Here is a 23,785-nt window from a genome sequence, read left to right on the forward strand (position 1 = left end):
TTGGACACAAGGTGTCCAAAGTTCAGGTACTTCGCCTCCATTTCCCTTTCTTTAATCTTCTGGTGCTCAGAAGAAAGGTCCTGATCCATGCAATTCTGGCTTTGGAAAAGATAATTCTATGAAAGCTACGGTTCAAAGCTCACAAAACAAATGACTCAGCCACAGAAATGTGCGGCTCAATTGTGGTCGTAAGACGAGGAATAGAGTTGAGCAGAGCTTGAAGGAACCTTGGAGGTCTTCTATCCCAGCCCCATGCTCAAGCAGAAGACTCCATACCATCTCAGATAAGTGACTGTCCAGTCTCTTCTTAAAAACTTCCAATGATGAAGTACTCACAACTTCTGAAGGCAAGCTGTTCTAACTGGTTAATTGTCCTCACTGTTTGGAAGTTTCTCCTTAATTCCAGGTTGCTTTTTTCTCTGATCAGTTTCCATTCATTGTTTCTTGTCTTGCCTTCTGGTGCTTCGGAGAATAATTTGACCCCCCCCACCTCTTCTTTGTGGCAGTCCCTCAAAATGCTGGAATACTGCTATCATGTCAGCTCTAATTCTTCTTTCCTCTAGACTAGCCAGACCCAAATCTTGCAGCCGTTCTTCGTATGTTTTAGTCTCCAGGCCTTTGTTCATCTTAGTTGCTCTTCTCTGATTTTTTTCCAAAGCCTCAACATCTTTTCTGTAGTATGGTGACCAACACTGGTTGCAGCATTCCAAGTGTGGTCTTACTAAGGCTTTATAAAACGGTACTAATACTTCAGGTGAGGATTCCCTGCATTTTTTTTTCCTTTTGCTTCACGGACTGCAATCCTTAGATGGACGTCACGTTTCTTGAAAAGAGTGAGATTTTTAAGAGCAAACGTGCAGAAGGTTGGACCGTTCAGCATGGGGGAAACGCCATCCCGTTTTTTTCCCTCTGGTTTTGGTGCGAAATCTTCCCACTCATATTCTCATTCAGCAAGGATCAGCAGGCTACCGACCCTGCTTTCCTCAGCAGAGGGTTCCTGGGGTTGAGAGCTAATTAAACCGGCCACCCAACTTGGCTTTAACTAGCCTCGCCAGTCTCCCTCCCCTGCCCGCCCCCGCTTCCCAGTCCAAGCAATCTGAGACTCGGCAAGGAGTTGGGGAAGGGGGTGCAAATGGACAGGGTGGAGCAGCAGCCGTGGCGATGGAGGAGTTGCCGTGGTAACTGGGAGCTCAATTGTCCTTGGTGACTTCGCCTCGGTGGGAAATGACCTCCATTGTAGCAAGGCCAAAGAACGGATTACCGAGGTGCTGGGAATGAACAGATGCAAAGCTTGAATGGAGTAGCTGGGGAGGGATGGAACTTGAGAGTTGGTGGGGTGCCCAACCCAACATCTAATGACTGATGAAAATGCCTGAATGTCTATGGAGGTCCTCAATCATGGTGGTGCCAAAGGGGCTTTCCCAAAAGGCAACTGGACTTTATTGGTTTTCTTCCTTGGAAAACATTTTGCTTCTCATCCAAGAAACTTCTTCAGTTCTGACTTAACTGGTGGGGAATGGGGAAGATTTGTATTCTTTGCAGTCATCCGGTTGTTAGCTCTCTGAGAATTGTTGAGGCCCTTTGGGGTTTTACCTGTATTCTCAGAGTTACCTAGATCAGAATGCAAATGGGCGTGGGATTTTCTTGGGACTGCTCCATGCCTAGACAACACAAGGGTGGCCCAACCATGAGAAGCTGGCCTAAACATCTTAAGCAGAAGACAAATGAAATAAGCGTGAATGGCCAATACATCTGAGAGATGTTTCCCCAACTGAGCTATCTTCTTCACCTGTGCACAGGTGAGATCAGGAGAACATGACACAAAGCTGAAGCCCGGGCAAAGTGACCTTTGGAAACACGTATGTGCAAATTTAAAACCTAGGCTCTTGCACTCTTGCCTTCACTATGTCAACGGTGCAAAAAAAGTGGGTAGAAACTAGGAGCAACAACTACAATCCTTCTCGCTTAAACAACCTGTTATCAGATCTGGCCATGGCCAAGAACCAGACAGATGATCCATGCGTTTTTGGAAAGGGAAAATGAATATGAATTGGGAATTCACTGTGAATTTTTTGAGTACAGTAGTCTCTGGAATTCTTTCATAATGGCTCCTGAATGTTTCTACAGTAAATTATGTTGTCCGAAGGTCTAGAAATCTGGTGTGCTTATGTCATGGGTTTTAACCCAGCCTTTCTGAGAAGAAACATGACAAGAGAAAAAGTGGTGATTAAAAAAAAGCAAGAGATGAAAAAGACAAAGAGTAATTCTCCTATTCCATTATTCTGCCACTCTATATAGCCTCCGCTGAATATTCTAGTTAATGAGCTCTTAATAGGAAAACAAAGTAATTCTACAACAAAATATTTGTCCTATTAGAATTTCAGAACAAACAGAATTGGGAGGGATCTCTTCAAGGTCTTCTAGTCCAAACCCCCCCGCTCAACCAGGAGACCCTATACCATTCCAGACAAATTGTTGTCCAATCTCTTCTTAAAAGCCTCCAGTGATGATGCACCCACAACTTCTGAACGCAAGTTGTTCTACTGGTCAATTGTTCTCACTGTTAAAGAAGTTCTTCCTTCGTTCCAGCTTGCTTCTCTCTTTGATTAGGTTCCATCCATTGTTTCTTGTCTTGCCTTCAGATGCTTTGGGAAATAGGTTGAGCCCTTCTTCTTTGGGGCAGCCAGCTAAATGCAATTACCATTTGTAGAACATCAACTGTAATCTCACAAAGAGATCATACCATAGAACAGGGGTCTTCAAACTTGACAGCTTTAAGACTTGTGGACTTCCACTCCCAGAATTCCTCTTCCAGTCATGTTAGCTCAGGAATTCTGGGAGTGGAAGTCCACAAGTCTTAAACTCATCAAGTTTGAAGACCCTTGCAATAGAAGGACTACATCCAATATGGCAGATGGGTGGCTTTTGATAGCCATCTTGGGAAGCAGGTATTTAGTTTCCCTTTGCTATATTTTTGGGGATGCAGCTGGAATTATAGGAGAGACTACGCCGCCAGCTGGTTCAAAACCAAAACAGATAACTAGGCGCAATTTGAGAACTTGGGCTCACGTGCATCAGCCAACCAATGTTGCAATGAACTCCCAATCAACTCCAGAAATTAAAACATGTGAAAGGAGTAGAGGCTACAGGCATTACAACTCTAAAACTATTTTTAAGTTGAGTTCAGTGAAATCAAGTCTAACTTGGCCATAGACCTGGCCTCTTTTACAACTTCTGGAGTGTACCTCTGGCAGGCTACCCAAGGACCATGAGCAGCCCCCAGTCCAGAAACAGCTGTGCTCCCCTCTCTATCACCCTGCCTAAATCCCCAGCCTTCAATTGTTTCTAACCCTCTTCTTTCCTTCCTTCCGGAAAGTCCCAGCGCTGGGCTATTGTGTATTAGAATATCTGCCTTAGCATCAAGCAACAGTCTTGAACAAATGGTTCTCAGTTTCCTGCCAATTATCTGAAGAATGTGTGCCTATAATCTAATAAAAATTACCCTATAAAATGACAATGTAACTTGACCCACTTCCCCTTCTAGCAATCCACTTAATTATTAGGAGCAAGTAAATTGGACTGATATATTAAGCTACGTTCGATCTGAAGGCTATCGTATGGTTTGGATCACTCGGCCTAACACGTTCCACCTGCAAGACATATTTGAGCCAAGTCCTGGAACTGTTAAGTTTCTCCTTGAAAGTAGCAAAGCGCCTTAGGAATCATCCGTTTTGGCTCACAGACTGGGTTTCTATGTCAGATATAATGTTCCTTTTTCACGTTTTTATCTTGCAGAGTTCCAGTCCTGAAACTATTTTATTTCCTGCTCCAATGGTCGTATCGAGAAGCAATCCCTGTCTGTCCCATCTTGTATTGGTGAGGGCACCTTTTTTTTTCTTTGAAGGCGCTGAAACACATCTGCCTAGGACAGTTCTACGTACCTAGAACCAGACCTAGAACAGTTGCTTAAGCATCATTGCTGTAATGGCATGAGGTCAGTAATCTGGTATAACTAAGAACTCAACCTGCCTTTGAATCACAAATCTATCTTCCTTTTTTCCCCTCCAGTAAGACAGCGAGAGCAATTTTAAGACAGGGCTGTTTGGACAACAACTTTAAGATTTGTGGACTGCAACTCTACAAGCCAAGAAGTCCGGGAGTTGAAGTCCTCAGGCCTTACAGTTGCAAAAGTTCTTTTCGGCAAGATGGTGAAAACAACCCTCTAAGACCAGGGTGTCCAACCTTGGTAACTTGTGGAGTTCAATTCTGCAACTTGCCAAGAATTCTGGGAGTTGGAAGTCCACAGCTCTTATGTGATGGCCCAGGGCATGGCACAAAGGCAACACAGTCAGATAATCAGTAGGAGTCCCTTTATTAATGCCAACTTTGCCTCCAATGTCCTGGTTACCTTCTGGCTAGAGAAAAACACTCCCAGGAACACCCTTTAACTGTAGGGAATCAAGTCCAAAACGTGGTCAACAAAAACTGTAACTATAAGTCCAATCAAAGCAAAATGAGGTAATTAGTTTGGCAGGGCAGGAGTAAGAATTCCAGACATGAAGGCATGGCAATAACTCAACACGGTTGGGAAGATGCCAGGAACACAGATAAGGAAAGTCAACACAAGATAAACTCATGTTTGCTCCCAGCAGACGCCACACTCAGCATGCATCTCTTTTAAACACTCATTCCCAGGTGTGGCTAATGAAGGGAATCAGGGCTCTTTCCTCCCCCGTAAGCCACACAACCCATGTTGCTCTTTTCTCCGTTCCTCCCTGCATGCCCTAGGATGATGAGAGGGTGGGCCTGGGTCTTCCTCTGAACTCCCTCTCCCTTGTTCTACCTCTTCCCTGCTCTGCCCAGCCGGACTTTGTCCTTCCCCAGTTTCCTCCACAGCCAATGGAGCCACACTCCCACTCCCTGTCAGCTGTTCATCTTCCTCCTCGGATTCAGACTCCATCAGGGGCATGACACCTTAAAGTTGCCAAGGTACTTTTCAACAGGATGGCGAGAACAACCCTCTAAGACCAGGGTGTCCAACTTTGGCAACTTGAAGACTTGGGGCCTTCCAACTCTACAAGTTGCCAAGAATTCTGGGAGTTGAAGTCCACAGGTTTGAAGTTGCCAACGTTGAATGCCCCTGTTCTAAGATATCCTTTTCATGAAGAGCAGTGTACAGATGGAATTCTCTCCCGCACTGCCCCCATCCCTAATTTCCCATTTCATTAACCTGCCATGCAACGTAACGAAAACGCTCCCCCAGCTTTTATATAACCAGTAAGGCCAATATTTTCCCAACCTTGGCCATTTTAAGATGTGTGGACTTCAACTCCCAGAACTCCCCCGCCAGCATGAAATCCAGACATCTTAAAATGGGCAAGGCTGGGAAACACAACTGTAGGCTAGCAAGCAACTTCTGCGTTGGTTCCATGGGTCCTTCACAACCCCTCTAAATATAAGAAATTATAGTCCAACTGCAAGTTCCTGTGCTGAAAACAAGTTTGGGCAACGCTACAAAAGAGAGAAGCATTCTTCTTCTTCTTCTTTGCTGGAAGAAATATAGCTGATAGAATTAACCAGCAGCTCACTCAAGGGCTAGATCTGTGCTGAAATTCTCTTGTCTTGGACTGCACTGCTCTTACACATGCCCGCTTGTTCTGATTTACAACAGGACAAGCAGTGCCCTCTGGTGTCTACAAACACAAATGTTTACACGAGTGGAAAACCACAGGCTGCTAAACACATTTTCGCTTCTTTCCCCCTAAGTTTTAATTTCTTTTATGAACCGTGGAGATCTACAAACGGCAAATTCCACCTCCCAAAGCATGAAAGATTTTAAAATGGCAAATGCTTGTCTACTGACTCGGAAATAACAACACCTTCCCAATTCCTCCGAACTGCACAAGAGCAGTTCAATTTCAGGAATTGCACTCGGTAGCCTTAATTCTATTTGGGGTGGAGGTCCCATATTTCTCGGTGGCCTATGGGCACCACATTATGGACCCCAGCTCAGACGCTGCTCTTTAAAAGATGTCCGGGATGAGATATGGGTACATAAAATCGTTGGGAACAATTGCTAAAATTGCTCTCCCTGGTACATTAGTCCAGTGCCCTGAGAGCGAACTTCGGGATTGGCAACCCAAAGTAGAAATTTCTGGGTGGGAGGGTTATGTTCTAAACTTACCTATCTTGCTGAACGAAACAGCTCCATTGCAAGATTATCCCCCCGCCAAATTGGTATCATAAAGGTGAAAATGATAATTTTTACAAGCAGGTCTATAAAGGGTGTGGTCATGGATGATTGAAGGGAGGGAGCAGGCTATGTAATACCCAGAGCTGTTTTATTGCTGTTGGGGTACGGGGGAGAGCTTGGCACTACTCTGCGTGAAAGACAAAAATGACAACTTTGTCTGCAAAATTATGCATCCACGTTACATCAAATGGGTCTGGGAGAAAGCAAGCAAGACCGATTCAGCTCCTGGATTAAACGGTGCTCAGCTTCCTATCTCAAGTTAAGGATGTTTCTGGTTTATTTTAAATCCTGTTTGGAAATGGGACGGTGACTCTTTAAAACACACCCTTCCAAGCTCCAATTCCTGCCCTCCTCCCTCCCTGTCAAAAGAAGCTCCTCTGCTTGAACCCTGCTCGGATTTCTAAGTGCAGACAGCTCCGATGTGTCCAGACATATTCTCTTTATCTCTGGATTAACAGTTTGCATAGTTCCAGGATCTCAGATGTCGCTTGGGAAGACCAGAGAAGGGGACAGGCGAAGGGGTGTCGCGTATTAAAAAGCGGAGCCCAAATTGGAATCGCTCAGAACTGGATCCAAGAGTCTCCTCCCCCCCCCCCAACCGGCACCACCCAGATATGCCGGACTACAGTCTCCATCATTCTTAGCCATGTGGTCTAAGAATCATGGGGACTGTAGTCAGGCATACGGAGCTCTAGGCTGGGGAGACTGATGTAGAGAGAGAGAGAGAGAGAGAGAGAGAGAGAGAGAGAGAGAGAGAGAGAGAGAGAGAGAGAGAGAGAGAGAGAGAGAAAGAAAGAAAGAAAGAAAGAAAGAAAGAAAGAAAGAAAGAAAGAAAGAAAGAAAGAAGGGAGGGAGGGAGGGAGGGAGGGAGGGAGGGAGGGAGGGAGGAAGGAAGGAAGGAAGGAAGGAAGGAAGGAAGGAAGGAAGGAAGGAAGGAAGGAAGAAAGAAAGAAAGAAAGAAAGAAAGAAAGAAAGAAAGAAAGAAAGAAAGAAAGAAAGAAAGAAAGAAAGAAAGAAAGAAAGAAAGAAAGAAAGAAAGAAAGAAAGACAGGAAGGAAGGAAGGAAGGAAGGAAGGAAGGAAGGAAGGCTGTGTTTTCCCCTTTATTTTGTTTTATTAACTTATTTATCTGACTTGGTTTCAGACAGCTATGAGTATCAATATTAATGTAAAGGTATGCCAATTTCTTCTCGTTTTCAAGCAGAAACCAAAGCCAATCACCCCACCCACCCCCAAAAATTGGCAAAATGAGAAGGTCAGTCTAAGTCTGAGACATCTACAAGGAGGAAGAAAGAACGGTCTACTTTTAATTCTGGAAGCCATCAAAGTGTCTCTGGGAATGTGATGTTCCCAGAAGGAAGAAGAACATTCTAGACTTCTCTCCAAGTTCTCTTCCAAAACCAACACCTTGTGTATATTCCTAAAAGTCTACACGCTGAAGACACCACCTCCTGCAAAATGATGATAAAAGGTTCTCTTTGTGTCCAGAACTACATCTACCTGTTCTTCTCCAACTTGGAACTGGCAATGGAGACAATTTTGTCTCTCGTTCTCAGGGCTACACAGAAAAGGTTAAGGTTAAAAATGAAAAAAAAGAAAAGAAAAAGGGTTGTCCATTGTCCTACATCAAGGCATTTATGTTCATATTCCCACAACTAAGGCCACCTTCTTTCCCCTTCCTGCCCAATTCTCGATCATCGATAAGACTCTGAGCAAAGTCTTCAAAATTGGGATTAATTCTAGATAGTCCGGAATTATTATTATTTTGCTTCCAGAAAGTCTATTATTTTAAGGGATGAGATCTCAGCAGCAAGGCTGAGAAGTTTCTGGCCAAGCAACAGAGATGGCTATGATTCTTAGCTCCCAACCCTACTCCCTGCCATCAAACAAACAATGTCTTCTTTCTCACAGCTTGGCACATTCTCTTAACTTGTGCCTCTTCCCTTCCACAAGAGATCTCCCTGTTCTGTCAAACAAAACCTTCTATAGCCTTTCCTTGAAAACCATCAAGAACTTTCCCTGGGCAACCTAGAACCTGCTTCAGTTGATATTAGCATTGGAAGCTGGACCAGAACCTTAAACCATTGTTTTCTCCTTGTGCAGGCATCAACTGAGGTATCGCTCACTATTCTACCTTTTTCGGTGCTGTCCCATTTCCTAGAACAAAGGAGTTGGAAGAAAGACGCATGAGGTTCTTCTCGTCTAGCCAAGCCCTCTGCAATGCATAGAAATACCAACTAAGCCTTCTTAGAAAAGGGAACAGTTCAGGCTCTTTTCGAAAAACCTCCAAGAACTGAGACACCCCCCCCCACCACCACCACCACCTATCTGCCAAAGGGGTAGGATTTTAGGGCAGAGCACCGTGAAGAATGGCCGACGCCTCGTGTTTTGGGGCTGCGGGGATCTATATTTTTATCTCCCAGCTGACTCAGAGGCTTACCGAGAGCGGCTGAGATGGCTGGGATGCTTGCTGCTCACCTGATGGGCTCCAAATGCCTTTAATAGCCAGGAAATGCTTTGGCTTGTCTTTAGCAAACAAGTATCAAAAGACCCCGATACGCCTTCTCCAAAAGGGCCTAGATTTTTCACCCATGACAGCAAGGATCTTAATCTATCCCCCAGACAGACATGCGTTCCTTGCATTCCATCAAACTCCAGTGTGACCCAGAAGCTGAAGCCAGGACCAAACTATGTTAGATGTAAGAGATGAGATTAGCCCCCGGGTTTTGTGGTTTTTAATAGCTGCCATCTCCCACAGATTTAGCGCATATCTCCGGAGCGTCCCCCTACCATGGCTTCTACCCTCATCATGCCAAAAAAGTAAAGAGGTACAGTAAAAAAAAAAAAAAAAAATTCCAGAGTGGGGGGAGAGGAAGAGGAAGGGCTGGGGTCCCTTCTCTGCCCACTGCTCGTCTTCCGAAGAGAAGCATTTTGCTAGCAAAGGACAGCAGACTGTCCGGATTGGACCACAAGAGATTGTTTACAGACCGAGCCGAGAGCCCACCCAGGCTGACAATCTTTTCTTAGCTGACGATGAGCTCATTTCTTGGCTGGCTGCTCCAACCATCTCTTTACCATCATTAGCCACCAAAAAAAGGATCGCGCTTTGTGTTACGTAAGGGGACAGGCCTGCTTGTTCGGAGAAGGGGGATGTAGCCGTGCCTTCCTTTCTCCTAGCATTGCAAGGCCTTTTTCGGTCATCTGCTTTTTCCTCCTCTGGACGTTGCCACAGTATCAGATCATTGGGAGGGATTTAGAAACAGGCTTCAATCAGCCAGTTGGTCTTCCCAGCCATGGAAAAGGAGGCTTAAGGCTGCCATGTCACTGGCGGGGCTGTTTTAAGGTTAAGGACACCCTGGTTGGATAGATGTTGAAGGTGCACAACAAGGGCTAACTTCTAGGATGGACTTTTCTCTACGCAATGGGGATTTTAATACTCAAGATATAAAGGAATGGCTCTGTACAATTCCCTTCTGGCTAAGGGGTTTTACAAGAAGCTGTTCCAACTCTCTCAACCTGCCTGGAACGCAAGCCGAGTGCAACGTAGCTATAAATCTGTTTCCTCCTATTCCTCTGCAGCCTTTTGAGTGAGAAGATCCAGGACAGCACACACACACACTCTCTCTCTCAAAATCTGACATTATTGCCAGGGGACCCTGAATTCGAGGCATTTTTACGAAGAACAGCCATAAAAGAAGAGGAGCAGCAATAACGACAGCTACTAGAACGGGGCCAAATAACCCAAGCCAAGATGCTCGGTGCTTGTTGAATTATGACTCTTTCCAGGGGAAAAGAAAGACGTTGCTTCAGTTAAGATCTAGGCAGGCACTGCAGAACCCATGGTGCCAAAAGGAAAACTTGAGTTCAAGTCACAGCCAGAATGTGATCTTGGAAGAAGCCCTGAAGTGCTTTAACAGTGCCTTCTTCCAAAAAGTCCTTTTGCCTTAACAATCTAGCCTTTAGAATAGAATAGAGCTGGAAGGGACCTTGGAGGTCTTCTAGTCCAGCCCCCTGCTCAAGCAGGTGAACCTATACCGTCTCAGACAAGGGACAGTCCAGTCTCTACTTAAAAACCTCCAGTGATGGAGCGCCCATGATTTCTGGTGGCAAGCTGGTTAACCGTCCTCCCTGATGGAAATTCTTCCTTAATTCCAGGTTGCTTCTCTCTTGGATTAGTTTCCAACCATTGCTTCTTGTCCTGCCCTCTGGTGTTTTGGAGAATAATTGGACCCCATCTTCTTTGTGGCAGCCCCTCAAATATTGGAATACTACTAGCACGCCACCCCTAATTCTTCATTTCTTTAAACTAGCCAGACCCACATCCTGCAGCCCGTTCTTCGTATGTTTTAGTCTCCAGGCTTTTGATCATCTTAGTTGCTCTTCTCTGAACTTTTTCCAAAGTCTTAACATCTTTGAAATAGTATGGTGACCAAACTTGGTTGCAGTATTCCAAGGAGAAACTTCCTAACAGTGAGGACAATTAACCAGTGGAACAGCTTGCCTTCCGGAATCGTGGGCGCTCCATCACTGGAGGTTTTTAGAGAAAAGACTAGACAGCCACTTATCTGAAATGGTATAGATTCTCTTGCTTGGGCAGGGGGATGGATTAGAGGACCTCCAAGGTCCCTTCCAGCTCTACTCTACTCTATTCTATTCTATTCTATTCTATTCTATTCTATTCTATTCTATATGAAGATCCTATTCTATTCTATTCTATTCTAATTCTAAATCCAATTCTAGTTCCATTCCATTCCAATCCATTCCATATTCTATTCTGTTCTATTCTATTCTGCATTCTATTCCTATTCCATTCTCTATTCTATTCTATTCTAATTCTAAATCCAATTCTAGTTCCATTCCAATCCAATCCATTCCATATTCTATTCTGTTCTATTCTATTCTGCATTCTATTCCTATTCCTATTCCATTCTCTATTCTATTCTATTCTAATTCTAAATCCAATTCTAGTTCCATTCCAATCCATTCCATTCCATATTCTATTCTGCATTCTATTCCTATTCCATCCTCTATTCTATTCTAATTCTAAATCCAATTCTAGTTCCATTCCAATCCAATCCATTCCATTCCATATTCTATTCTGTTCTATTCTATTCTGCATTCTATTCCTATTCCTATTCCATTCTCTATTCTATTCTATTCTATTCTATTCTAATTCTAAATCCAATTCTAGTTCCATTCCAATCCATTCCATTCCATATTCTATTCTGTTCTATTCTATTCTGCATTCTATTCCTATTCCATTCTCTATTCTATTCTATTCTATTCTAATTCTAAATCCAATTCTAGTTCCATTCCAATCCAATCCATTCCATATTCTATTCTGTTCTATTCTATTCTGCATTCTATTCCTATTCCTATTCCATTCTCTATTCTATTCTATTCTAATTCTAAATCCAATTCTAGTTCCATTCCAATCCATTCCATTCCATATTCTATTCTGCATTCTATTCCTATTCTATTCTATTCTATTCTAATTCTAAATCCAATTCTAGTTCCATTCCAATCCAATCCATTCCATTCCATATTCTATTCTGTTCTATTCTATTCTGCATTCTATTCCTATTCCTATTCCATTCTCTATTCTATTCTATTCTATTCTATTCTAATTCTAAATCCAATTCTAGTTCCATTCCAATCCATTCCATTCCATATTCTATTCTGTTCTATTCTATTCTGCATTCTATTCCTATTCCATTCTCTATTCTATTCTATTCTATTCTATTCTAATTCTAAATCCAATTCTAGTTCCATTCCAATCCATTCCATTCCATATTCTATTCTGTTCTATTCTATTCTGCATTCTATTCCTATTCCATTCTCTATTCTATTCTAATTCTAAATCCAATTCTAGTTCCATTCCATTCCATTCCATATTCTATTCTGTTCTATTCTATTCTGCATTCTATTCCTATTCCTATTCCATTCCATTCCATTCCAATTCTAATTCTATTATATTCTTTTCTAATTTACTAGGATGGGACATTAAACCCTTCCATTTTGCACGCTACTTCTCCTGGTCTGCAACAGTTGAAACCGAACCAAAATCAGGTGCCAAAACTACAATTTTTGTCTTAACCTGCAACATTGCGTGGGGAATATTTGCAAGCAAGCTCGGTTGGGATTCACTTCCACGTCATTCCCCCTCTCTTCGAAGAAGCATACATCTTTATCAGCGCTGCCCCAGGCTGGTGACAGTCCAGCATTTTGAGTGAGGTATGACATTCCCTTGAATGTCCTCGTGCCTCCAAGCATCTTCTCCGCAAGGGTATCGGCTTCCCGCTTGTTCGCTCCATTTTTAAAAGCTCATTTTCGGAAGCGCGCTCATTTTTCCTGACCTGGTTATCTTTAAAAAGAAAATCAGCAGGCTTGTACCTATTAGCATTCCCTTGACCTCAACATTTTTTGGCAACCTTTGCTTAAAATAGTTTGAATAAGCTAGACTGTGAATATGATGTCCTTCGAACCCCCGGACAGCTGCCCTTCGGGGCTGCCAGGTATAAGAGAAAGGGGGGGGAGGGAAGGGGTGATGATGATGTAAAGCTGTTCAATACCACAGACAATACTGCTACCCTACAAAAAGATCTTGACTATGTATCTGAATGGTCAAACAAATGGCAACTTCAAATCTCAACAAATAAATGCTCTGTCTTACATATTGGCAAAAAAAATCAGAAAATAAAATACAAGCTGAATAGTCAAGATCTTGTTGATGACCCAAGCTCTGTAAAGGACCTTGGAATACTCACCTCTAATGATCTAAGTGCTAGAGCCCACTGCAACTACATAGCCAAAAAGGCATTAAGAGTTGTTAACCTAATCCTACGTAGTTTTTTCTCTGGTAATATCACACTACTAACCAGAGCATACAAAACATTTGCTAGACCAATACTCGAATACAGTTCATCAGCCTGGAACCCTCATTTCGTATCTGATATTAGCACAATTTAGAAAGTCCAGAAATATTTCACAAGAAGAGTTCTCCACTCTTCTACTCGTTGTAGAATACCTTATGCCACCAGACTTGAAATTCTAAAACTAGAAAACCTTGAATTACGCCTGCCTTCGGTCTGACTTAAGCATGGTATATAAAATCATACATTGCAATGTCCTACCTGTCAATGAATACTTCAGCTTCAACCATAACAACACAAGAGCACACAATAGATACAAACTCAAAGTAAACCGCACCAAACTTGATTGCAGGAAATACGACTTCAGCAATAGAGTGGTCAATGTCTGGAATACTCTACCCGACTCTGTAGTTTCTTCCCCAAACCCCAAAAACTTTAACCTTAGACTGTCTACTATTGACCTCACCCCTTTCCTAACAGGTCTGTAGGGGGCGTGCATAAGCGCACCATCGTGCCTACCGTCCCTGTCCTATTGTTTCTCTTATTCTTTTATTTTTCTTATATGTACCCATTTCATGTATTCACAACGATGTATACACTTATACTTATTATCTTGTAAACAATTGGTAAATCAAATAAATAAATAAATAAATAAATAAATAAATAAATAAACAGGCCATCAGCAAAAATTCAACATCCACATCATCGCTGAGCTGCTTAGTCAATAAACCCAAACTTCTGTTGGCATATTTAAGTACATTTCAGTGGGTGATGTTCGTTCTGGACAGTGTTTTTGGTCCCTCGCTTGCAACTTCTTTTAAGAGCAAGACAGAATCAGAAGATCATTGAAAGCCCATTTCTGGAAAACTTCCAAGCGCTTATTATCTGGGGAGGCAGGTGATAATTTAAGAAAACGACCTTTCCAGTGGAGTCCTCCAATTTCCGGAATCAACTCAAAACCACCATTTGCTTGATACTCACACCAAGAGCAAGGCACCTCCCTAGAGCCAAGTTCCAGTTGTGTTCATTCTGGTTGCATGCTAAAACCTTACCTTTGGATCAATGTCCCAAAGAGCAGGTGTAGGATCTTCTGCATGTTCTCTGACCACAGCCAACTCCACTGGTCCACCATGATCAGGCAAAGAAGGCCCAGGACGACGTCTGCCAGCAAAGTCTCTGATCCTACAAACGCAAGAAGATATTACACCAGGTCTATAGCTTCAGTACTGTCCATTCATGTAGGAGGATCTTCAAGGTATTTCCTAACTCTAGTTGATACTAGAGATCACATCACCATGAAAAGTATATGCGCTTAATCATGAAGTCTCGTGTACTAGTGAAGGTATTAGGCTAGAAACCAGGAGACTGTGACCTCTAGTTCTGCTTTGGGTATCAAAGCCACCTGGATGACTTTGGCCCAAACATCAGGAGACTGTGAGTTCTAGTCTCATCTTAGGCACAAAAGCAGGCTGGGTGACTCAGGGCCAATCACAGGAAACCCGTGAGTTCTAGTTTAAGACATGAAAGCTGGCTGGAGACTTTAGACCAATCACCAAGAGACAGTGAGTTCTAGTCCTACCTTAGATACAAAAGCAGGCTGGGTAACTTTGGGTCAATCACCAGGAGAGTGTGAGTTCTAGTTCTGCCTTAGGCATGAAAGTCACCTGGGTGACTTTGGGCCAATCATCAGGAGACAGTGAGTTCTAGTCCCACCTTAGGCACAAAAGCAGGCTGGGTGACTCAGGGCCAATCACAGGAAACTTGTGAGTTCTAGTTTAAGACATGAAAGCTGGCTGGAGACTTTAGACCACCTGGAGACAGTGAGTTCTAGTCCTACCTTAGACACAAAAGCAGGCTGGGTAACTTTGGGTCAATCACCAGGAGAGTGTGAGTTCTAGTTCTGCCTTAGGCATGAAAGTCACCTGGGTGACTTTGGGCCAATCATCAGGAGACAGTGAGTTCTAGTCCCACCTTAGGCACAAAAGCAGGCTGGGTGACTTTGGGTCAGTGCCTCTCTTCTCATCCCAAACCATCTCACAAGGGGGTTGTTGTGGGGAAGGTAGAAGGAGGAAGGAGTGTTGGGCATATTCACCACCTTGAGTTATTTATAAAATTATAATAAAGGCAGGATTTAAAGTCTAAAAATAGCTTTTATCCCTCCTTAAAGACAAAGGCATGCCAACTCTTCTTGGCTTACTCCAGATTAGGCCACAAGATTACCATAGGATTACTGTGCCTTCTTAAAGATGGTAAAACGAATTAATCAGATAAGGAGAAACAGATAATCAAGCAGTTATTTGCAGAACGAAAACGAAACAGTAAGGAGAGTCCAGACAACAGGACTCATTCCGCCTACAAACTTAAGATTTACTGCTTTCTTTTCTGATTGTGCTAGTATTGTAGCCACCACGGTCATTGCTTAATGACCGTATCAGGAAAAGCAGGGATAGAGGTCACTAAGCAAGGCGATCACATGGGAGTCTCACTTAACTATCATCAGAACTTGTGACTGCAATGGCCAGGCTCCATTACAGTTACAACTTGAGGATGACCTGTAGCGAACCTTGGCTGATATCAGTAGCTTCGTCTTTAATCATTTCTTAGATGTGGGAAGAGGGATTGCATTCTACCGGTTCGGACCGGTTCGAACAAACCGGTTGTTCCAGTGAGCATTTGGCCCCAATCACCCACGCCCTTGTCTGTCCTTTTATTTCCGTGTTTTGCAGCTCAGGCTGATTCGCGTGGCTATGCCGCGCCTCAGCTGTTGGGCGGTTTTCAAATGCTGTGCGTATGCGCTCACCAAACCGGTTGTTACACCGGTTGAATCCCACCACTGTGTGGGAACCATCTAAGAACTGCGGCGCACTGCAATGTGAGAAGCCACAGGCATTCAGAAGATCAGGAAGGGCCTGCTTTGATTTCCAGACCTGCTATAAAAAGATGCTTTCTCATATCTAGAGATGACATCCCAACCTCATCCTTACCCAACCTGTCCAACCAACCACGGCTTTCATGTCTCTTTACGCTTCCCCAGCCCATAAATGCATTATGCATCGCAGAGAACCATTTGCATTGCAGAACCGCATCCCAAGAAGAATTTGGCGGGTAGAGAAAAGCCTTTAATCGATTATTGCAAGCTGGCCCTTAATTCAGTATTGCTTTAAATCCTCAGTACTTTCAGGAGGAATTATTTCAAATCCATGCTATTCTGCTGCCACCTTGTGGTCGATTCCTCATTTGACAGTGGAAACCATTTCTATGTCAAAAGCTTATTGTAATTGAGGATGGGCATTGACAGAATAGGCAAGATTGACAGAATAGGCAAAACGGTGTCTTTTAATGAGCTGTCAATCAAGTCCAATGATATGGGGCTGACATACCAGTGGTGGGTTTCAAATTTTTTTCCTTCTGGTTCAGAGACCTCGCTTCGTGGGCGCATGCGCAGGGCTCAAACACTGCCCTCTGCATCAACGCTGGTGAGCTGTGCTGTTTTTTACCTCAGCTGAGGCGCGGCAATCCGCTCTCCCTGCAAATCAGCCGAGCTAATAAATAATAGAATATAGGAGAGGGAAAAGCAGGGGTGGGTGGGCAGGCCCACCCAGAGGTGGTATTTGCTGATTCTCCGAACCAGTCAATATTTTCGCTACCAGTCTACCAGAATCGGTCCGAACCGGCTGAATACCACCTCTATGACGGACCCATCTGGAACTGTCAGTATGTGTGGTACACTTTGACAAAATGGCTGCCACATGGGGTTCGTTCTGCCCGGTCACAAAATGTTTGCCACAGTAGGGTTCAGTTTAGTTCCCCAACTGAGATTTTTTCTGGTCTGTAGGACTGAAGTTTCCAATCTTCTTTAACTACGGACGTTAATGATGGAGCTGAATTTCTAACCTGGGTTGAGTACGGTTGGAGACCACCTATACACCCTACGGAAAAGCAGTAGCAACAGGAGCAGAAAGAAGCCAATTTTGGAGCTGGAGAGGACATACCAGAATTTGTATCTTCATCTGATGTTTGCTGCAGCGCGTCTCCAGGCTTTGGGTTCAAATCTGAAGGAGATTCTTCATCACATTCTCTCTCTGGACCTTCACTGGACATGGCCTCCAGCAACTTCTCCTGGTTCTGAATAAAGGACTCCATCCTTGTCAGGGAGAGGATTTCGGAGGCCTAGAAGAAGAGGAGGACTGGAGCAAAATGGGTAAAAGACTTTTTCCACTAACTATTTTGGAAGTATCCCTTTAACATTTCCTGATTGTGGAATTTGATTGACATAAAAATAATACACTGAAATATTGCATAAGATAATGAAAGATAATAATTTAATAAAAGTATTATTCGAACTGCATCACTTGTTCAACGTAAATATTATTATTTTATTATCAAAAGGTGACTAAGGTAGAAAGGGGATTTTTTTTAAAAAAAAATATGTGGCATAATTAAAAATTAAAAAAGGGGATAAACAATGGAAAATTATAATTTAATATAATTTTGTGAATTGTGATTATGTGAATTATATAACTGGTTAAACACTGCAAATATGACTATTAATATATTATCTGTAGTAAAAAGAGTGATGCCGAGAATATAGAGAATAACACATAGATAACATACCGTAATATCGAACAATCAAGATTGATGATTTAACAAAATATATGTATTAATATCAAATTTTTAAAAAATTGTCAACTGTATTAAATAGGAAGAATATTGTCATATTTGTTTTAAAAATGTAAGACACTCCGGAACCACACTGTTCACACAATGATATGCTTGTTGAAAAAAAAAGTAAAAAAAATAATATTGCAAATGACATTTCTCAGATGGAAGACAGACTTACATTCATGCCATCCCGGGAAGAATATAGGATTTTCTCTGGTGTTCCAGCCACATTTAGCATTTTGCCAGATGTGAATTTCACCTTCGACCTGTGAAAAGAGAAGCAGGAAAAACAGTATTTATTCATTCATTTCATCCAGCATTTCTCTGAGAAGTTAAAATCACTCCCACGGATGCGTTGCTTCCAACGGCTGGCTGCTAGTCAACAATTCTATGATTATCAGCATCTGCAAAAAAAAAAAAATGTCAATAGTTATGACATTGTCAACAAGTGAGAGAAAACACACGTGTGACTTTTCCAATTCTTTCCAAACCTCTTTACCAGAAGTTGCTGTAGGAGGCATCTGTATTTTCTTCTGGGTAATTTAATAATAGGCTGAGTTGAATTTATGTTTTCCCAACAAAGAAATAAAGGAAGACTAGCACAGATCTATTTCAAGCTATTTAGCTCTCATCAGCTAGCCATACCTTCTTGTATTCCAATCTGGGCCACTTGCCTATTAGGTAGATGTATTAACCTCTAAGTAGTCTATCTCTAAGTGATCTATCTTGAAGGGCTGACCCACACACAACGTCAAGGTTTCTTTATATTTTCTACGAATAAAATAGAATTAGGAAAGAATAGAATAGAATTAGGAAAGAATAGAGAAGAGTAGAGTAGAATAAGGAAAGAATAATAGAATTAGGAAAGAATAGAATGAGATTAGAATAGAATTAGGAAAAATAGAATAGAATAGAACATAAGACAGAATGGATAGGATAGGATAGAATAAGGAAAAATAGAATAGAATAGAGTTAGAATAGAATAGAATAAGGAAAGAATAGAATAAAATTAGGAAAGAATAGAATGAGATTAGAATAGAATTAGGAAAAATAGAATAGAACATAACATGGAATGGATGGGATAGGATAGAATAAGGAAAAATAGAATAGAAATAGAATTAGAATAGAATAGAATAAGGAAAGAATAGAATGAACGGAGGAAAGTATAGAATGAGATTAGATGAGATTAGAATAGAACAGAATAGAATTAGGAAAGAATAGAACAGAACAGAATAGGAATAATAGAATGGAAAAGGGATAGAAGAGAATAGGAATAGAAGAGAAATGATGGAATAGGGATGGGGATAGGATTAGACTAGACTAGAATGAGCTGGAAGGGACCTTGGAGGTCTTCTAGTCCAGCCCCCTTGCTCAAGCAGAACCTATACTAATTCAGATAAGTGACTGTCTAGTTTCTTCTTTAAAACCTCCAGCAATAGAGCACGCACCATTTCTCAAGGCAAACTGTTCCACGGGTTTAATTGTCCTAGCAATTATGGTTTATTTGTATTTTTGAAAACTTGTGTAGTTACTACGAGCAAAGAGATCTATCTAATCCACTTTCCAACCCTTCGAACAGTCTGCTAGCTTATTTCTTCTGTTCCTGTTCCAGCTGGTACCTGATCCTTTGGGATCTTCCCGTGGACCACTTTAAAGTAAAAGCGGACAATACGCTGAGCAGGAAGCAAACGGAAGAGAACCCACCGGGACTCTGCTCTGTGTTCGTGGAATCAAACACAAAACTCGACTTGCAAACATCCTCTCGCTCATATTCCAAGGGATTTCTTAGACAAAGCAAAACGGCCTCTTCACCGCTTAGGAATGTCACGTCCAGCCAAGATTTTGAAAACACAATTATCTTCTCTCCCCACCCCCCCAATTCGATCACTTTACTGAAATCAGATCTCTTACTGGGCGTGGGGGAAATACAGATAAGAATCCGAGCATTACAATTCTCGCAGGTGCAGCAAAAGTTTAGTAGTCAACTCAATCATTCCAACACTGTTAGTAATAACCACCGCGGAAGACCCAGAATAATTAAACAGCTATTCCTGAAGGACAACACGAGAGTATTTCTGCCTTCCTTGGACCTGATAATTTCGGAAGAATACCAGCAGGACTAAGACATGAACTTGCACGGATTAGTTTTTGCGGTTGAGGAGAATTTATTCCCCAAGTGAACCAATGGAGATGATATTCATGGCAGCATGACTTCAGGCTGCACAAAGGAGCTGCTACTACGGATGTGCACATTTGAGTTCAACGGGAAAACTCTTACTTATTGGATTTCTTTCCATCCGTCGGCTGCTTTCCATCCACTTCGGTCTCACTGAGCTCTTCCGTAGGACTCTGTGGCTCAGGTCTGGGAAATGCCGTTTTTAACGTATCCACAATGGCGTTCATTACAATCTGCAATAAAAGGGAATATCCACTGGCATAAAAGACAATACAGAAGTGGTGCAGTGGCTTAGAGGTGGCGCTCTCGCCTCACAATCAGGAGGCTGTGAGTTTGATCCTAGGTAGAGGCAGATATTTCTCTCTCTGGGCATGATGAGAATATTATCTGCTGAACAAAACTCCGCACTGGCGACAGGAAGGGCATCTGGCCATTAAAACACTCTGCTAGCTCCATTCAGTTGCCCAGACTCCACCCCACAAGGGATTATGGGGTCGTTAAATGGCGGTGATAAAAGACAATATAGGATGGTAGTCCTCCGCTTATGACCCAGTTGAGCCCAAAATTTATGTTGTTTCCCCGAGACAGTTGTTAAAATTAACATTTTACGACTTTTATTGACAGTGGTTCAGTGAATTTTTCAGCTGCGATGGCCTTCTGCACCCTTCTGCCGGGAAAAATGGGACTCAGCGAGCTCCGTTTTCGCTGGCAGAGTGATGCAGGAGGCCATCCAGGCAAAAAGGGTGCCTGGGAGTGTTGTGCACGGCCCTCCTGAGCTCCGTTTTTCGCTGGCCGAAGCACCGTGGGCCTGTCCCTTCACTTTCTCCAAGGTGGCCCCATGGCCCAGATCTAAGCACCCCACGGGCCCTGGAGCTTGACACCCCTGGTGTATAGGAAGGTTGCTGAAAACATCCAACGTGTTACCTTATCAATCCTGGAGACCACAAACGGTTTTTTGACGAAGGCAATCCTTGCGTCCGTGTTCAAGGCGAGGAATTCTTGCATTTCTTCGCTATTGGCGATCTCAGGAATTGCACAGAGTTGCTGCAGGAGGCAAGCAGACCAGCAGTGAAGCCAAGCGGCACTTCCATCAGAGGGTGAGGACAGGGGTGGGTTATAATTAAGAGCAGAGAGCTGCATTCGACATTTTGAGACCAGGGGATTAGATTGCTGAAGCGGACGAGTAAAAGAGGGAAGGTCCCACCTGCATTGGCTGCTATTATTTTTATTTTTATGAATTATTAGCTCGATACCCATGCTTCGATACAAAACTATATGATCGGGCTTAGTTTTGGGGGAGAAAAATAAGGGGGAAAAAATTCTGCCTCGATACCAGCATCCATTGGTATTCATCTGGCTAGCGTCCTGTCAGTGTGTGAGAGTTGAAGGCTGTTTGGAAATTGAAGCAGTATTTGCTGGGTGAGCAAGGAGACAGCAAGGAGCCTGGGCATGGCTTAGCTCAACTGTTCTGTAGTGAAGCTGCTTGGTGCTGTGAAACTAAAACTGAAATTCCTCTGCTTGTTTTTTGCATTTGGAGCAGATTTCTTTTCAGGTGAGGAGGGGGAGTAGAACTCCTTAGCATCAGAGTATGTTAATAATAATAATATACAAAACGCTAATGTTCCGATGGTCATTTCAATAAATCTTTTCTTAGTGAGCACCTAGAAGCCAAGAGGAACATAAGTGCCAAATTTCAAGTTTGTAGGCTTTACGGTTCTGGAGATTTTTGTGATGATGCGTGAGGGGTATTTCGCTTTTATATAGAGAGATTAGGCATTTTTACACAAGTTTTTAGAAATGACAGTAAAACTAAGTCAGATTTAAATGAGTAGCAGGAAGAAATCCTGACCTTCAAGAACGATTCCAAGAGACTTTTTCTGGCTTCAACTTTCTCTGTGTCCATGTTACCAAACGGAAGATCCGGAAACAGCTTTTTGGGACCTTTTATGTCTGCCGTATTAAAACAAAAACAAAAAAAACAAGAGTAATTTTACTGCAACGTTAATCATACTAGCTCATCACTCATGATTAAAATATTGATAGATTTTTCAAATGACTTAGGACCAATTTTCATACTTACAACCGTTTTGGCATCTCCAAGGTCATGTGACTGAAATCCAGACGCTTGGCAACTGGTTCATATTTATGACGGACGCAATGTCCCTGGAGTCACATGATTCCATTTTGAGAACTTCTAACCAGCAAAGTCAATGAGGAAGCCAGATTTACTTAAGAACCATGTGACTAACTTAACAACTGCAACGATTCATTTGACAAATATGGCAAATATGGGGGAAACTCACTTAACTGTCTCGCTTAGTGACATAAAAGTTTGGTCTAAATTGTGGTCGTAAGTCAAGGACTACCTGTATTGGATTAAGTGCCAGAGAGAACTGCTTCGAACTGAAACAGTGCTTGCGAAAAGATATTATGGGTTAGGTGCAGAGCTAGTTTAATTATGCCTTTATCTGCTTTTATTCCATTTTTCTGGTAATAATTATTATTATTCCTCAAAACCGCTTCTACCATGGAGAATATATCCAGAGATTTTGCAGATGGTTCATTTAATCTGTTGTCCCCTACTTAACCATAATGTGTATCATGATATAAACCACGTGTATTTTAATATACAATTTGTATGTTGTTTTATGCACCCTGTTGCATTTGCTATGCCGTACGGAAAAATAAATAATCAACCATAATTGCCAGTGGAGAGAAAAGGGGAGGAAGAGGAGGAGGAGGAGGAAGAAGAAGAGAAAGAGGAGGAGGAAGAGGAGGAAAAAGAAGAATGTAGACATTCTACATTAACTTAATTAACTCCCACTTTGGCTGTAACAAGATTCTACAGAAAAGAGAATTCAGGACTAACTTTTTATGAATTTCCGTAGATCTGGCTTCTCTTCCAGCCTGGTCTGCAGATTCAAGAACTCGCGGTATCTTCGGTTCACCGTGTGATATGCCACTTGCTGGAGGCTGTTAGTGCCGTCACTGTCTAATGTCGTCTCATACTATGGAAAGAAGAAGAAAAATACCACCATCGGTGAGGAAGAAGCTGTTTGCCAAAGTAAACCATGTGGAATGGTCTAAAGCTTGACTTGACTTCAAGAGATGGCCTGACTGTTGGCAATTTGGAAGGGTCATCTCAGATGTTTGGGCTGGGATGACAGGTTTGGTTAAGTTAGGAAGAAAGAGAGGGAGAGAAGGAAGGAAGATGGAAATGAGAATTGAGGGAGGGAGGGAGGGAAGGAGGGAGGCAGGTGGGAGATGGGAAGGAAGGAGGCAGGGAAGGAAGGGAGGGAGGGAGGCAGATAGGTAGGAAAGAAAGGAGAGAGAGGAGGGGAGGGAGGGAAGAAGGAAGGAGATGGGAATGGGAAGGAGGGAGGGAGGGGGAGGAGATGGGAAGGAGGGAGGCAGAGAAGGAAGGAGGGGAGGTAGGAAGGAAGGAAGGGGGACAGAAGGAAGGAGATGGGAATAAGAAGGAGGGAGGGAAGGAGGGGGAGGAAGGAGATGGAAAGAAGGAGGAAGGCAGGGAAGGAAGAGGGGAAGGAGGGAGGGAGGGAGGAAGGAAGGAAGGAAGGAAGGAAGGAAGGAAGGAAGGAAGGAAGGAAGGAAGGAAGGAAGGAAGGAAGGAAGGAGGAAGGGAGGAGGAGGAGATGGGAAGGGAGGGAAGGAAGGAAGGAGATGGGAATGAGAAGGGAGGGGGAGGGGGGAGGAGGAGATGGGAAGGAGGGGAGGGAAGGAAGGAAGGAAGGAGATAGGAAGGGGAGGGAAGGAAAGAGGGGAGGGAGGGAGGGAGGGAAAGAGGGGAGGGTGGGAGGGAGGA

General features: G+C 43.0%; 1 protein-coding gene across 3 annotated transcripts in view; it reads right to left on the bottom strand.

Moving 5' to 3' along the window:
* The window catches only part of SNX19 (sorting nexin 19), a 40,041-nt gene that overhangs the window by 13,608 nt on the left and 2,648 nt on the right, over window positions 1-23,785 (bottom strand). For 2 of the 3 annotated variants that reach the window (XM_026678599.2, XM_087970091.1), the window contains exons 2-8: window positions 22,832-22,970; window positions 21,812-21,912; window positions 20,887-21,006; window positions 20,065-20,195; window positions 17,965-18,052; window positions 17,117-17,294; window positions 14,177-14,306 (exon numbers count right to left, since the gene is read on the bottom strand). In XM_026678599.2, the coding sequence (XP_026534384.2) occupies window positions 14,177-14,306; window positions 17,117-17,294; window positions 17,965-18,052; window positions 20,065-20,195; window positions 20,887-21,006; window positions 21,812-21,912; window positions 22,832-22,970 (887 nt within the window). Of the gene's footprint in view, window positions 1-495; window positions 2,688-14,176; window positions 14,307-17,116; window positions 17,295-17,964; window positions 18,053-20,064; window positions 20,196-20,886; window positions 21,007-21,811; window positions 21,913-22,831; window positions 22,971-23,785 lie in introns of those variants that run through there. The other variant, XM_087970092.1, reaches the window with a different exon arrangement.

The sequence above is a fragment of the Notechis scutatus genome, chromosome 7 (genome assembly GCF_049901735.1).
Source record: "Notechis scutatus isolate UNSWTSFEM ecotype Mainland chromosome 7, rNotScu1.2, whole genome shotgun sequence".
NCBI lineage: Eukaryota > Metazoa > Chordata > Lepidosauria > Squamata > Elapidae > Notechis > Notechis scutatus.